At 47.8% G+C, this 16970-nt stretch overlaps 1 protein-coding gene across 1 annotated transcript in view; it reads left to right on the top strand.

Moving 5' to 3' along the window:
* The window catches only part of tnfaip8l2b (tumor necrosis factor, alpha-induced protein 8-like 2b), a 17470-nt gene extending 1723 nt beyond the window's left edge, over positions 1-15747 (top strand). Inside the window, exons 2-3 of the mRNA XM_088905777.1 lie at positions 10986-11308; positions 13002-15747. Of these exons, the coding sequence (XP_088761903.1) occupies positions 10991-11308; positions 13002-13244 (561 nt within the window). The 5' untranslated portion in view covers positions 10986-10990 and the 3' untranslated portion in view covers positions 13245-15747. The remainder of the gene's footprint in view (positions 1-10985; positions 11309-13001) is intronic.
* Positions 15748-16970: the final 1223 nt, after the last annotated feature.

Below are 16970 nucleotides of genomic sequence, written 5' to 3' on the forward strand. Positions count from 1 at the left end.
TGAAAATCTCTGCAGCCTGCTGGGGAACACACCAGTAACAACAGCCTAAGGCTAAGAGCTTCACATATTTGTGGCGTGCTAAATATTTACCTTGCAGAACCTAATCTTCCCTGTCTCATTTATCACTGCATCACTGAGCTTGGGCCTGATCTACCAGCTGTATCCTGAAAACACTGTCAGAATCAGGGAATGGGGGAAAAGGAGGCCGATTTCTGTTGGAACGCTCTGCCGAGCCTTTACTTGAGGTGATAAACGCAACTAGCAGATGGAATAAGAAAAAAAGCCCAACAATTTAATGAACAAGAAATATCATTACTACGGGCTCAGCTCCAAAGCTTTGAGCACTGAGGTTGTCAAACATAACATCCATTCCTCGCAGGATAAGCACAAAGTTGATGCCCTTAAAAGAAATCCATAAAAAAGGCATCAAACACAGCCTGCCCGCCAATTAGCACTGTGGTCTACAGCCTGTGCCACATTGCTGGCAAGCTAAAAGTCGAGCCCGCTTCTGGTTATGAAGATGGCGAATGGCAGGCATTACCCACTAGGAAGAGAGCTTGGGCAAACAAGCAAGGAAGGTGAATACAAATAAGAGGGAAACAGTAATGTTTCTAGTGACAGGTAATATTCTAATTTACTAACCGAAGACTGAAAAACTAGAAAAAGTGACAAAAGGAAAACAAAAGTATTCTGTATTTCTAGTCAAATATAAATAAACTGCTTTAGTGGCCAATGTATTCTACTTTTTTTTTTTATGGATTACACTTTTTCGACTGGTTTGTAGCAATGCAACTCAGACCACAATAACCACATCTCGTGCAGAGCCAGAAGGACACAACTTTTTGAGGCTACTGTAAAGGTAGGCATTTTTAAATAAACGTGATTAATCTGGAACTATTACTTTCCAGGTCACCCACAGGTTGTGCGTAATCAGAAGAGGGGAAGAAAATTAGTGTTGCGCAATCCCCTGAAGCCTACTACCAAGGGTGTGTGCAATGAGGCCAGTGTGTGCTACGGTGAAATACAGCCCCAGCTTTGCTTCTGGGCTTTAAAACAAGACACCTAAAACTGTGGCTCTGTGGTGATCTAAAGTGTAACAGCAGCGTCTAGGTGCAGAAGGAAGACTCTCACCCAAAACTTAAAGTTTTAAAATTGAATAATTGGCCAGGCGAGCTTCCACCTCTTCTGGCTTCACACTCTACCTAAGTGCCTCCAGTTGCTTCTAGTGTGTCGTGTGATCTGTGCGGTGTCCTCTTCATGACCAAGCTGCATCAGGGTGCATGCAACGGAGATCAGCAGCAGTAAAAACTGGCGGTACAAATATTTCCAGGCGGGTTTGTGTGACTGCCTGTGCCCTCACAGGGAGGGGCATGTGTGAGGTGGGGGGGGGGGAGGGAGGGGAGCAGGAGGAAACACAAAACAACACTGTTACATTCGGGAACATTTTTTTCTTCATTGTTTTTTTTTTTTCATCAACACGCACCTCTCTTATTCAGTTTCTTAAACTGAGATACTTGGTTATCCGGGTGCGGGATAAAACAAGGTGCATGGGGGACAACTTTTAGAAAAGAAAATAAGGCATGGGTAAAACATGGTGAAACTCAGGGAAAATGGCAAGAACAGCAGAGTCTGGCACAGGACTCTTGATTACTATCGGAGAAAGCACAGGGGTTAGAGACGACAGGATGTACTGTGCAATAACCCCACTGCCTCACAGGGCTAGATCTACAGTAGATGGAGGGACGACTGCAGCTGTACTGTCGCAAAGTTTCCAATACCTCTGAAATACTGGCAGCTCTTTTGTCATGTTTAAGTGTACAGTGTACTTATTTCTTCTCGAGCCAATCTGCTTCTAAGAAAGGCGGTGTCTCGCCCGTGCGGCCCGCAGCTCGGACCCCGCCAGTGGCCAGCCTGCCCTGGCCCGCGCCAGACTAGCCTGGGGCGACACTCTCCTGAGCCAGCGGACTGCTGTGCCCCACACACTACGGGCACCTTCTGGCTCTGCGCCCTTTCTTTTCTTCCTAAAACAAAACTGGTCTCTCACTTCAGAGGGATCCTCCCAATGTTTTCGCACAACAAATCATAAATCGCAGGTATTTATGCAACAACAAAAAAGAAACATTTCTTTGTTGTGGCCCTAAATCCGCCCCCTGCTAAGTGACAGAATCTCCTTGTGCTCACTTCTTTGGTTGAAAGATCAAACCTGAAAGAAACTCCGCACAGTATCACATCTTGATATCATCTTGATACATCAGGAGCAGCACATCATGACAGTACACATCCTGCTCGCTGTACCACCCAAGACAATAACTTCCTCTAAAGGCACAATTATTAGGAACCCAGAGTGTCCTTTTTCAAGGACTCCCCCTGAACCAGTTCCCACATAATTGTGGAACTTTGGAGTTCCAAGAACAAAACATTTCATTTAATTAACTAAACAATTTTACCTTTTCAATCGTACAATTATTTTTTCTGCTTTTATATCTCTGGTTTCCCATTCATTACCATAAAAAAAAAACATCTCAGGTCTGAGAAGTCTTGTCCTGACCTTGAGATGCGTTGTGGGGGGGGGAGGGGAATTGGCGTCGCACAGTGTTCGGAAGCCGTTGTGCAACGCCGTTTTACTTTCTCCACTCGGCGTCTGCAACACCGAGGCCTCTTTCAAGGGAGAAGCCAGCGCGTCCCGGCCGCAATCTCAAAATGCACAAACAGGGATGTGAAACCAGAACGAATTAACTGAAAGGCAAGAGCCAGAGGCCACAGGGTTCTCACTGGGCCTCGGGCTTTAATTACTTTCATAAATCTACAAAACGAGGGATCTGACATTATTGAGGTTTGTGCCCTTACCCCCCAACAGCACACATGGCCCAGACTTTACAGAAATTAGTTATTACTGCTTGCAAACCCATCCAACTGACACAGAACTAAAAACACAGCAGGACACATCTTGGATCCGTGGGGATCAGGAGACTCTGTCCTTTTAGAAAACACCAACCTGTCCAATCAGGTTCCATCTGAAACAGCTTTCTTGTCTCCAAGACAAGGCATGACAGTACGAAACGTTGAAGTCGCTGCTCCTAGGTGACCAGCAACTTGCGGCAAGGCCACGCTGTGCTGGCTCCTGTAAGCCTGACATTTAAAGTCCAAGTCTTACAGACACTTTTACAAAAAAGAACTGGAATTTCATGGCAAATGTATAGGACACTAGTTTGATTTGACTTGGATGAAAATGGGCACGGCTTCCAGAAAAGATTGCAGCTGGAAGCAAAGTACAGGATCGGCTCCAATCTCCAGCCCCCCGACTCTCCCACAGGAAAAAAGGGATTTAGGATTCATTCCATGGCCTGCAAAAAAGTTAAGAGCACCTGAGAAATCAATGCCAGTGACACTGCCCAGGTTTTCACTGCCAAAAGTGTCTCTGAAGGAGTTTCTGTTTTCTATTTATAACTCTTCGAGAGGCAAGTTTCAGATTGTGCAAAAAAAAACGCCAGAACCTCACAATCTTAAATCTACCGATATGTCAGCAAACGGTGTTCAGGCTTTCTGAGAAAAGTGCGCTGTAAAGACCTTTTACGTGCCCTTGCTAGCTTAAGCAGAACGGCATCGCTGCTCTCAGTTCAGATGCGCTGTAGGGCTCCCTGGGTTCCAGCTCAGAAAGGTCACGGCATCGGAGAGCTGTAGCGCTGATTACCCGGGAGAGCCCATTTCTCAGTACCGCACGTCATAAACATCACACATCACGCCCCGCACCTCCTGCCAGAGGTCCAGATGTTCCCAGCTGCAGCCGGCATGGGTCTGGGCTGGAGAACGGAGGGGTTGCACACTGTAAAGCCATCGAGCTAGCCTTGTGATGCAATCTCTATACGGAGCGGCAAATGCCCTTCGCCGCAGCTCTTCCCTGGACTGATCCCAGAACAGATCATGCAGGCTTGGCTGTAGCTGGTGTGCTCCACTGTCAGCAATTCTTGCAGCTTCTGGACATCCAGGAAACACTGCAGAAAGTGTTCACTGTGTGACACCAGCTCCTTTATTCCTTTCTCGGGGCAAAAAATTCTCCAATCTACTGCACCTTCTCATCCTCCCGAGTTCTCCCGAAAACATCCATCTCATCTTTCACACAAAATTACAGAGTCACGTTTTCTAGGGAAAAGGCTTTCTTTGGCACAGCAAAAAGAACAGCTATCTTAGGGAGGAACGCTATTTTCCCCCACCCAAGAAAGGAAGGTGACTATAGGGTCAACAGGGCGTCAAAACAATGAGCGACATGGGACCTAGCAAAACCCAGGACTGCCATAATTTATTATTGAACCTGTTTTTCCTTATGAAAAATAGAAAGTCAAGGTCAAGATTCACCTGCAAGCGTACCCAATAGCCAGCACATGCAAAGACTTCTTGAGTGTCTGATCTATTTCAAACATAAAAAAGCGTTATTAATAATTACTAGAACATGCGAGACCAGCCAAGTGCAAACTTAACTCAAAACCAAATTAACAAGTTTTAAAAATTACTCATTACCAGATGAAGTTTAATTTAGGGGGCATGCATCTCCAGAACCCTGAACTGAATTGAGGAGCTACACGAATCAAGCAGGATTCTTTTGCACGCGCTGTGATTCATCTTCACCATCATGCTCAAGAACATGAGCTCAAGACCCAGGCTTTGTCAGATTATTGGAACATGATCCCCAAATTTTACGTCAGAAAGATTTTTTGCCCTTATGTCATGAATCTGTCAGCCTCTGCAGGCTGTTTTTTATGAACGAGGGCTGGGGAGCAGAGCTTGTGTCAGCCTGTCTGAGCTGTGCAGACCGCAAACTATTCTCATGGCTTGTCGGAGCAAGACCTGGGGCTGCCATGCGGAGCTCTCTCTCACTGCTGCACACAGGAAGTCAGGCACTTCTGCAAATCTCTCCCCCCACCACCACCAACACAAACAAAAATGTAGCGAACACTTTGAAAAACTCATCACTCCATTGTTTCATGAGGTCACTGGGCATGAGCATTTTAGGGAATTGAGGAGGGAGGATAGGGCTGTGTTTCACAGGCTGTATGATCACATATCACATTGCACATCTAGTACTGTGAAAAAGTTTCAGATCAGAAGCGTTATATAGGATTTTTATCCAACATAATTTAACACCAAAAAGGAAATTAAACATTAAATTGTTAATGACACTTAATTGTGCAACCAATAAAATTTGTACACAGTTATTGCATTGATGGATTCAACTCCCAGAGGAGAGCAGAGTGATGAAGCCAGTTCAGAGATGGGGAATATTAGGAGGCCAATATGATTGGCAAATGCCAAAGTGAAATTTGGCCCAGACAGTGGGGTAATACCCCTTATCTTTTTGAAAAGCGCTCTGGGATTTTTAATAACCATGGGGAGTCAGGACCTCAGTTTTATGTCTGATCCGAAGGACTGCATCTCTTTTACAATATAGGTGTCCCTGTCACTATACGGGGGCATTAGGACCCACACAGACTGTGGGGTGAGCGTTCCTACTAGTCGCCACTAACACCTCCTGTGACAGCAACTTTAGCTTTCCCAGGACGTCTCCCAGGAGGTTATACCATCATAGATATAGGTCTTTGTTCAGAAACCAGCTTTCCCTCCTAAGCGGCAGTGTCTCTTTTATCTTACACTAAGGTTGGTCCATGTTTGAGAGAGACAAACAAGGGCAACATAGGACTTTTAAGGTCTGGGCTCAGGGACCCACGGTCATTGCAGATTAACTTGTAATCTTGTCGGCAGTTTGCATATTATTTTGTATTTAAGTGCTTTAAGTATTTATTTGTCTTTTAAGTTTGTGCCTCTTCCCAGTGAGAAGTGCTCTGCCATCTCACTGTGCCAGGAAAACAAAGAAACCACTTAATCATTCGGGTTTTCATTCTAGACTACAGGGGGCAGGTTACCTGATATTGTTAAGTGGTATCGGAGGATTATTTTACTATTACCTTAATACAACCCCCACCTGTTTCTAACAACATGCACACGGACTACATTAGTCTGCTCCTACAGAAACTCTCCCAGCCCATGGCAACAGTAGACAAAACTGGGCTGCACATGCTATGCAGGATGATGTCATTCCCATCAAGCCCTGCAAGTAAATCAAGATGACGTCACTCACGTCGAGACCTTCAACGGCTCCAGTTTTACCAAGAGTCAGTCATGTAAGAGCCTGCACATTCCCAAACACCCCATTTACCAGAATCAAAAAGTTCTTGGACACCATCTTCAACATCTATATTTTCCCCTTTCCCCTATATTATCCCCCCCACAATTTCTAATTATGAAACAAATCGGTCCTAGGGTTTAAAGAGGCCACAGTCCCCCAGTGTCTTATCTTGAGCACAGTGGTATTAAACATACAATGAACAATTCTACATCTCCCTGGGCCTCTGAATCACGACTCGCTAAATGCTCGTGCCTTACAGGGCCTGTCTCGACATTTCAGAGTCGCTGCAGTCGAGGAAATACCACAAGTCCACAACCAGCACTCACGCACGCACAGTAGTGTATCGGAGAATTTATACCTCACAAACCCTGGGTCAGCCGTGAGGGGAATTAGGCAGTTTCTGCACAATTCTGTTAAATCAACAGTATAAAATAAGACATTTCTAATCCATGGCTATCAGAGGACACAGTAATTTTGCAGTCCTGACATTCTGCCACTTCTGTTTCTTCCCCTGACTCAAAAAAATCACAGATTCAAAATAAAACATTAAAGCGCTTTTATCCTTTGTCAGCCTCACTGAAATGCACGACTGGTGTAGGAAAGCCACTGATAAAAACCATAAACTCAAGTGTCTGTTTAAAATATTTCCCAATCGTCCAACACAGAGGAAGGCATGTGCTCAGTATCAGTAGAAATGGTTGGGGCTTTGCTTAGAGAGCTGTTGGGTTTTAGGGCGAGCAAAGAAGTTGGACGTAGGAGCATATCAGAGTTGCACAAGCTCTTCATAGTGGATATTAGCATTGCGCAACACAAATTTTCTTCCCATTGGCATGGCACTACTTATCGAAGGTGCAGACGCAACTGTGCTAATAAAACTGCCTGCTTGTGTGCTAAGGGTGCATTGTGAAGGGCATCCCCAAAGTTTCTCTTTGATGCTGCGTGACTGAAGACTTAGCTCACAAGGGTGTTCGGTAGTACGAAGTGTTTACCTGTGCTTCCATTCCTGTGGGCGGGGGACAGGAAAACCTCCTCTCTTCTCTCAACTCGGCTGGTCCTGATCCAGCTGTCAACAGCTGCATCCTTACTCGAGAAAGCTCGTTACAGGCTTCCTCCAGCCAAACCGCCCTGCTAGACAGGAAAACAGAGAACGACAAGTGTCAAAACAAACATAACGCAGGATGTGCCTTTTCTTTACTACAGTATATGAAATACATCTGCACGTGCACTGCCTGTGGCAGATGAAGTTGCAGGCATAGGTCAGCGCATCCTGAATACACAAAGGCTTTTAAAGCATACTTTCCTATACAAAGGTTTCTTGCAATAACCTGCAGCAAATGCCAAATAAAGCAATGTCTGGAGAGGCGTCATACCGTATTACGGAAACATACGCGAAGCAAATGCACTAGAGCCTCTTGAGAGTCTGCTCAGAGAAAACCTGTGCATGCAGCCCGCAAAGCCACCACAGTCTGGTTTCTCAAGAGTTAAAAGGGCTTTTGCCACTTAAAATCTGGCTATAAGTCCTTACAGCGTTAACAACAATCTATTTCAACCATTTTAGGAAAACTCCTCAAGTCACAATCAATCAATCAAGAAATCAATGGGTCTGGCACAGGGAGGAGAGGGGTGAAGGCAAAAAGAGTGTAGAAGAGTTTAGCACACTCTGTTTAACACCACCACTCTGCTTCCCCAGTCATTCAAACAGTCAGTCTGCATGGCTGGCACGAACTGGACCAAAACCCCCAACTTCTGCTTCAGCAGCACGACTTACAAGACGAGACCAAAAAAACCCCAAACAGATCTAATTTTCCAAATTCAGCTTTGCGTGCAGGTCTGTGCCACGCTAAAATGCTTCCCCGCATCATTTCCTTTCAGACAGCCTTGGGCATCTGGTAGTAAATCTGAATAAGATTTTCCCACAAGACATAAGAGGATCACGCACCATAGCAATCATGCACCAATCTGAAACGCGAATTCCCTCATATTATTTGTTCTACCACAGCCACTCATGGATGCAAGTGATCCAATTAACTGGAGAGTTGATAAAAACTCCATCCAACAACTCTTCTGCAGCTCAGACCAGCAGCAACTCTTCCCCCCCTCCCTCCCTCTAATCGAAACTTTACTGCCTTCTCTGGTGCCAGATCTCAAAACAATGTAAAAAGGGGTAGGAACATTTATTGAAAAAAAACATACTTATGTGGCAAAAACAAAATCCGAAGCGAAACAAGAAGACAGATATACAGTATGAGTGTGAACATGGCATCTAGCATCTCAGACAACGCATCACTCCTTCCACAGCAGGAAGGCCTGCCCGTTTCCAGTCAAAGCTCAGCCAGGCCTCCCTCACTCACTGGCTAGCTACAGCTCCCAGCACGCGGACATGTGAATCCGAGGGCCTGTCTGATTTCGCCCCTTCGGCTCCCTCGATCTGCCTTGGCTCTCGGTTCCCCGTTTCTCTCTCTCTCTCTCGCTGCGGCAGGCAAAAGCTGCAGAGGAAGTGGCTTCTCTCTGCTGCCCTGCTCTGTAAAGAAGACGGCCGCAAAACGATGGCAACACCGAAAAAAAAAAGGGTTGACGCTGTGCAAGCATGATGGCAGGGCTTTGCTTTCGGCAGGTGCCCCGAGCCCAGAAACTGCGCCCCCTGGCGTTAACACTGATCAGTGCAGACATATCTTTCCTCAGCCAGGTAGCTGCAGCAGACCGCCCTGCTGGGTCGTACAGTACCATCGGTGTTAAAACTGTGTTTAAAACTGTCATTTTTGCTTCCAATATCTCAAAAGTATGACGGTATTAAATGACGATTAAAGGGAGAGGGTGCTAATATGCTGAATTAAATCTAGGGCTCTGAACGTGCTTGCCATTTCAATGCTGACTATGGAGGTATTGTCTCTAGCAGTGTCTCCAGTCCAGTCAGGGGTGTGTCAGTGTGTGAATTCAGGGGCAGTCTGAGAGGAGAGGGACAGCAGTGTCTCCAGTCCAGTCAGGGGTGTGTCAGTGTGTGAATTCAGGGGCAGTGTGAGAGGAGAGGGACAGCAGTGTCTCCAGTCCAGTCAGGGAGGTGTCAGTGTGTGAATTCAGGGGGAGTGTGAGAGGAGAGGGACAGCAGTGTCTCCAGTCCAGTCAGGGGTGTGTCAGTGTGTGAATTCAGGGGCAGTGTGAGAGGAGAGGGACAGCAGTGTCTCTAGCAGTGTCTCCAGTCCAGTCAGGGGTGTGAATTCAGGGGGAGTGTGAGAGGAGAGGGACAGCAATGTCTCTAGCAGTGTCCCCAGTCCAGTCAGTGTGTGAATTCAGGGGGAGTGTGAGAGGAGAGGGACAGCATTGTCTCTAGCAGTGTCTCCAGTCCAGTCAGGTGCTTCTCAGTGTGTGAATACAGGGGGAGTGTGAGAGGAGAGGGGACAGCAGTGTCTCTAGCAGTGTCTCCAGTCCAGTCAGGATTGTGTCAGTGTGTGAATTCAGGGGCAGTGTGAGAGGAGAGGGACAGCAGTGTCTCCAGTCCAGTCAGGGGTGTGTCAGTGTGTGAATACAGGGGGAGTGTGAGAGGAGAGGGACAGCAGTGTCTCCAGTCCAGTCAGGTGTGTGAATTCAGGGAGAGTGTGTGAGGAGAGGGACAGCAGTGTCTATAGCAATGTCTACAGTACAGTCTGGTGTTTGCTGGTGAATTCATAGCCGACTATGTAAAATGCAAGTGATATTCTCAGATGAACGCACAAACTTATCCTGCACATTTTATGTGCTGAAAGAAGTAAAACAACAGCAAAAAAAACTCAGGGCAGAGCTGGCAATTTTCTCACAACTCAAGCAATAGCAAAGCACACATCTCAGAATGGTGGAGTGAGAAATTATAAAAAAAACACCCCATATGCTCTACAGCCCTACATAAACTGTTACACCCTTGAGGTGAGAAACGTACTTCATTTGCTGGTGTGGCGTTAATGACAGGAAACTACAGGCAACCAGCGACCACAGAGAGGAAACGCACAGTAGCCCGCAGTTTATTTTCTCACGCAGAACACAGCCCCCAATCCTGGAGCTTCACTCATCCCTTGGAAACCCCTCAGCCTCCCACTGTTCCCTCTGGGATTTTACAACTTTTAAATCTTTACAAGTTTGTATTTCGTCTGGGTTCTCTGGTGGAGAGATAGCCAGTTTGTTAGAAATCAATTAGTTCGCTCGGAAAGCAGGCCATACTCTGAGGCTCAGACCTCAAAGGCGATCCCACCTCCCGAGTTGTGTCACCCCGCCCCCGGTGCCCCAAATTCCCCGAGTGGCACTGCGAAACAGCTTCGGCACTGCCAGGGAAAACCTGGGATAAGTAAGCAAATACGGGTGTGCCACAACATCAGGGAAGAGACATGCCTCACCTCCAGCTGTCAGTAACCCCTCCGTCAGCAGCTGTGCAGCACGTCAAGAGATTATCAGATGGGTGGGAGGGCGAGAGGTGCCTGACCGGCCCCCCTCATTCTCCCAGTGCAGCACAGACGTTACCGCTGTGAGCCGACACATAAATAAAGAACTGGAAGGCTTCAAATTGGGCAAGGATACAACAAGCAATAAGGCGTTAATAAAAATCGTTAAAGTCTTTCACGTGACCAGGCTGCAAATCATCTCCATAACGTGGCCCAAGGATATTACAGAGAGTAACAGACACGACATGATCACACTGATTTTTGTTTTCAGCGCCCGAGATTGTGGGTTCAAACCCCAGGGTGCAGCTGCATACTCTGTAATGTCTATCTCTAGTGTTCTGTTTCACCCTCTCAAAACCCCACGCCCTTCTCTGACTCCCTCTTTCTCTCCCCACACTCAGCCGCGATGGAGGGCTTCAGCTCCAAGGACATGGCCATGCAGATGCAGAAGAAGATCCTGAGCCGCATGGCCAGCAAGTCGATGGTGCAGATGTTCATCGACGACACCAGCAGCGAGATCCTGGACGAGCTCTACCGGGTGTCCAAGGAGTTCACGGGCAACCGGACCGAGGCCCAGAAGGTGCTGAAGGACCTCATCAAGATCGCGGTGAAGATCGGCGTGCTGTACCGCCACAACCGCTTCAACGCCGAGGAGCTCAGCCTGGCCCAGGAGTTCAAGAAGAAGCTGCACCAGGGTGCCATGACGGCGATCAGCTTCTACGAGGTAAGTCAAGCACCCCTCCGCCCTGCTGTGAGACCGCTTCCCGTTTTAAAGTGGGACTGTAATGTGTAAAAATGAACCAAGATCAGATTCTGGGCATCGCGCCTCCCTTCGACCTCAAGTGTGGAGCGTGAGCAATTTGGGAACACCCGACTGACCGTGTTGTTTCCCCCAACCTGTACGTGTTCACAAGAAAGACTTCAAACGAGAGGAGGCCCACTGGGCCCACTGCCATCCAACACATTTAGTTTACTGACCACAGGATCTCAAGCCTGGCCTTGAAAGAATCCAGGAGGGTAACGGCTTTAACATGGCTCTCTACCCGGTTCCAGACTGCCACCTTCATCGCCAATGAAAAGCCATTTAGACAGAAAAAAAGGCAGCAGCCACTTCGCTGGCAAGCAGAGGAGAAAGTGGGCTCTTGGCTAAATTTCCACACAGCCACGTGCCTGTGGCGGCACATTCCCGGGGTCAGAGATCAAGTGCAGAAAGCTGGCAAGCCCCAGGTATACAGAGGTCAAGTAAAAACACAGCTGGAACAAAACCCACAAGACTCAGAGGATTCTGCACGAGGCAGGGCTGGAAAGCTCGGGTACAGGGACTCAGACCTCTCAAAAGATAGTTCAAGTAGGGAGCTGTGTCAGCATGTGTAGGCTTCAAAGGAACAAGTAAAGGCTTATTCCATGCTGAAAAGAGTAGAAAAAGAGAAGAAAAAGAAACATTTCGGCTGTGGAGCCTTCTTTGGGCTCCACAGCCGAAATGTTGTTTATCTTCTTTTCCACATGGAATAAGCCTTTACTTTTTCCTCTCAAAAGATATACTACCTGAAACCAGTGGTAATTAAGGCCAATTAAGTTATTACATTCTCAGCTATAATAAAGAGCAGGACCTCCGACATCTCTCCAGGACCAGGAGTGAGGATAATGGAGACAAAGAACACAAAAAACAGGTGGTTTATGACGGCATATTATTTTATCACCCTACCCGCTCCCACAAGGCAGTGTCAGGGTTTTTGTATACATATTTACAGTAACACACCAAAAACCCAGTTAGAAGGACTTGTGTTTCCAATGTTGAACGACACTCCAGAAAGTCAGTGCAAAAACATCTAGTTGCCGTCTCCAGACATGGCTGCGTCCAGCCTCTACTGCTTTTTGTTCAATAACAGATTAAGTTAGCTCACGCCTTTCCGTCTTTAAACCGGCGATAAAACGCAACCTCAATGAAATAGGATAAAACTACCATAGTTGCTCAAAATCTCTGTTCTTCAGAACTTCCTGTGGGGAGGCGGGCAGAGATACACACCTTTGCTTGTTTCAAAAGTTTCCAACGAAAGGTTCTTCTCAAGAACCCGCTTCTGCCTGTCCTCCATATTGCCAGAGCCATTCCCGCCATTCCCGGTTTTTTTTTTCCTAACGACACACCACACTCGCCTCGTAAAATGTCTCAGGGATATTATTTTTGGTTTGGGGATTGGTAAAGGGTAACTTGTCGAGTCGCTATACTATTAAAAAGTCAACTTTTTTTTAATCAACGAAGTTACTTCTCAGTCACCCTTCAGAAACAAAAACAAAACAAAACAAAACAGAACGACGCCACCGATTGGGCTCATCACACACAAGCGCAAAAAAACAACAACATTTTTTTCTTTCCTTCCCCTCTCATCTCTCTCTTTCTTGCCTTCCCTCCCCAAAAGGTGGAGTTCACTTTCGACAAGGCCGTGATGGCGGAGATCCTCACCGACTGCCGCGACATGCTCCTCCGCCTGGTGGACAAGCACCTGACGGCCAAGTCCCACGGCCGCATCAACCACGTCTTCAACCACTTCGCCGACACGGAGCTCCTCACGCAGCTCTACAACCCCGGGGGGCCGTTTCGCCCCAACCTGCAGAAAATCTGCACCGGCCTCAACAAACTGGTCGAAGAGGGAAAACTATGAGGTGGCGGGCGGGGGAGAAGGGGAGAAGGGGTGACTCCCACCCCAGCCCCACTCAAATGGTGGACCGAGAGTGGGGAAACTGGAAGATTGAGCGCGGAGACTTACGGGCACGGGTAGCAGAACAGAACAAAAAACAAGACTTCGTGTTCTTCCAAATCACGGTTCAACAGGTTCATTTACGACCACCGAAATAAAATGCAGGTCTCCCAGTGAATTGGCCTGAAAAAAGAAGGGGTGGAAATTACCATCCTGCGCGATACTGACTCGCCTCCTGTACTTTTTTGTGTGTAAAGTTGAGTGTCGATGTGCAGGGGGCCTGTTGTCGCCGCCGTACGACTGGACGGGGCTTATTATTTAAGACGAACCGGTACTGGGACAAAAATTACTTTTAAAAAAATAAACGAATTGGTAAGGACGCAGGAAACCGGCGACGATCAAGGCAGGCTTTCCTTGCTTCTTGTCCTTCAATTTTGTGAATAGGCTTCAGTTTAAATGATTTTTGCATCGCGTTTTTAACGAGTTTAAACTTTAGTCCTAATACCAAACCCGAAGTGAAGGGGTACCCTGCACATTATTCTTTTTGAAGGCAGGAACGCGCGTCCTCGGTGACGTGCGGCTGCTGCCACCTAGTGTCTATAAAGCGCAGCTGCGCACAGGAGGTCGAGCGAACCATGTGAAGTGCGAGTTTCTGTAAAGCAGGGGTTGCCTTCACTGGGCTCGGAAATCAGAATGCAGCAGGTTTTCTTCTTATTTGCCTAAGTCCTAAAACAGCTCCTCGGCTGGAAGAAGGGTAAAACCGGCTTCGCCTTTTTAATCGCCTCGCTGCAGCCCGGAGTGGTTGATGATTTCAGGAGAAAACCTGCTGGATCTTTTGGATCCTGGGATCTGGAGTTAGGGAGCCCCAGCTTTAGGTATTCTCGCCACCCCCAGGGAGCACGCTGTCTCGATGCGCTGTGATGCCCTGTGTTTTTCACACCGTGGGTGGCTGAACCTGTTCCTGTGCCTTCAGGTCTGAATTGAACAGCCGAGTCATGTGTGTGAACAGCATGAGGCTTTGTATCGGAGTCGCTCGGCATGTTACTGTCCCTTCCAGTCCCAGTCAGCTGCAGCACCCTGCACACGTACTGGCACCCAGCCTTGCCATACGGCTCTGGCTCATGACCACTGAAATGAACCGAAACGGTTTAGGAAAAATTCTGCATCGGAGTCAACTGCAAGGGTGAAATGTCCTTTTATTTTTCTTAATCGCTGCCACCAACAGGCCACAACAGCACCCTTCAGGCACTTCAATACAGTACTGCTCATAAACCCCTTTTCTAACCCTAACCCTAATCTTCCATGATTTAATAAAGCTTTGTATTATTTTCTGATGAATCTTTAAGATCCAAGGATCTCTGGCAGCTGTGATATTTATATTTTGTTTCTCCATCACTGTGCTCTGTGCCAAATGACGAGTCTTCCAAGGGCCTGCGTGTCCACAGGGCGCCACTCCAGCTGGGCTCTTAACGGGCTCCATCAGCTCGTTATTAACGGGACTGATGCAGCAGCTTCTTCCAGCTTTTCAGGAGGCGCTGCTTCGAAGAGACCTCGAAAACCTGGAGACACGCCGGGCTCCGGCACCAGGGTTGCCCAGCCCTGTGCTAGCGTCTGGGAACGCGTACATTCCCAAATGTGTGCCGTAAATAGAGTACTTTGCTGTTCCGAGACATGGCCCTTCTGTAATGTATTATGCGTTATTCACGTCCGGTTTGCTCAACTCTACTGATGCACCAGCGTGACCTCTCTCAAGGGTCAGCTGGGGCCACTCCTGGGTCCACCCGGATCCCATTGCCAGGGTTTAGCTCCTGCTCGGTTTCGTCCCACAAATGGTTTCGTTTGACTGGCAGCTCAGGGATCTAGTCCTGCCTTTGAGCGCAGAGGCCCTGGTGTCCTCCTGTCTCCTCCAGCCAGTCCTGGATCGACTCACCCCTCTCCCCCTGCAGAGAGCAGGGAAGCTGTCCGAGCCCTGGGATGACCGGTTTGGACCTAGAGGAGCCACTGCAGGTTATAAAAGCGCATTTAAATGATCAGTGAGCAGAGGTCCAGAAAGGGCATTGACACCTCCCTAATTAAGTGCCCTGACCGAACCAACTGGGAGCCCAGCTGGAGCTATACAGGCAGAAGGTGCTGTGGCTCCCAGGAGCAGGACTGGACTCCCTTATATCTGTAGCTATCCTGCACTAGTGTGAGGTGTTTGGGAGCACCTGGGACTCACAAACTGGATATAAGAACTTAAGAACCGTCTATTATTAACAGGGAGAGAATGAGATCTCCTTTTGTTTTACAAAGCTCCTGAAGCAGAGATCTCCCAGTCCTCCACTGTGGACTGTGTACCTCCAGACCCAGAGCTGGGACCACTGTTCTGGGGCAAATCCCACCCTCATCGTGAGAGGTTCCTACCAAAAGTATTCCTGCTGTGGATTTTAATATCATGAAAATAATAAAACTATTTTTTTTTAACAAACGAGTTCTCCTTACTTTGCACTGATCACAATACGCCTGGTACATTGGCCCTGCTAACACAGCGTCTGGCTTGATCACTGCCGGTACTCAAACATTCTTTTCCCTCTTTCAAAAGGTGGGAAGCTTTTTTCCCAAGCAAATTGTTTCTCTCCCACCTCATATAAAGAATATAAACACATTTATCAATGAGAGGAGGGCATTCAGTCCATCTGAGCTGTGGTCGCTAGCAGCTAATTGAGCCCAGAATCCCATCCAGCCATGTCTTGAACAGAACCAAGGCGTCCGGTTCAACAACAAGACTGGCCAACCTGCTCCACGCTCCCGCCTCCCTCTGTGTAAATAAAGGGCCTCCTGTCCCTAACTGGAGGATCTCATCTTGGAAGAATCCAAAGTATCAGCTTCAGCAACATGGCTGGGCAGCTTGTTTCCAGTCTCCCAGATCAGCTAGCTAGCGGGCTTTATGGGCCAGAATAGCCACCTGTCATCGGCAACTGCGCTGATGCTCTTGTGTTCTCAAGTCAGGCACTAGATAAAAACATCCACTGACACTTATGTTCTTATGTAGGGTGATACAGTTGCAGAACCAGGTACATCGCCCTGCAGCTCCCAGCTGGCAGCCCCACTGAAGCTCAGCAGGTGTGATCCTGGCCAGTACCTGGAAGGGAGACTCCTGGGAAAGCTGGGAAAGTGATGGAGACGCTGTGCTGTCAAAAGGCGCCGTCCTTCAGATGAGACGTAAAACCGAGGTCCTGACTCTCTGTGGTCATTACAAATCCCAGGGCGTTTCTCGAAAAGAGTAGGGGTGTCACCCCGGCATCCTGTCCAGATTTCCCATTGGCCCTTACCAACCATGGCCTCCTAATAACCCCCGTCTCTGAACCGGCTTCATCACTCTGCTCTCCTCCCCACTGAGAGCTGGTGTGTGGGGAGAGGACTGGCGCATGATCCAGGTGGGGCTGCACATTGGTGGTGGTGGAGGGGATCCCCATGACCTGTACAGCGCTTTGAGTGGAGTGTCCAGGAAAGTGCTATAAAAGTCAGGATTATTTATTTATGTATGTACAGGTTGTAGTCCATTGGTGGCCTCACAAACTTCTAGTCCATGACTTTCACAATCAAATCTCAGGTCACTGGTCCTCTTAACGACAAATCTTGATCATCATCATAACAATCTACCCATCTCATGTCTGTTCAATTAAATGTCGGGGTACCTGCTATAAAAAA

Source organism: Atractosteus spatula, chromosome 25, assembly GCF_055471065.1.
Source record: "Atractosteus spatula isolate fAtrSpa1 chromosome 25, fAtrSpa1.hap1, whole genome shotgun sequence".
NCBI classification, from domain to species: Eukaryota; Metazoa; Chordata; class Actinopteri; order Semionotiformes; family Lepisosteidae; genus Atractosteus; species Atractosteus spatula.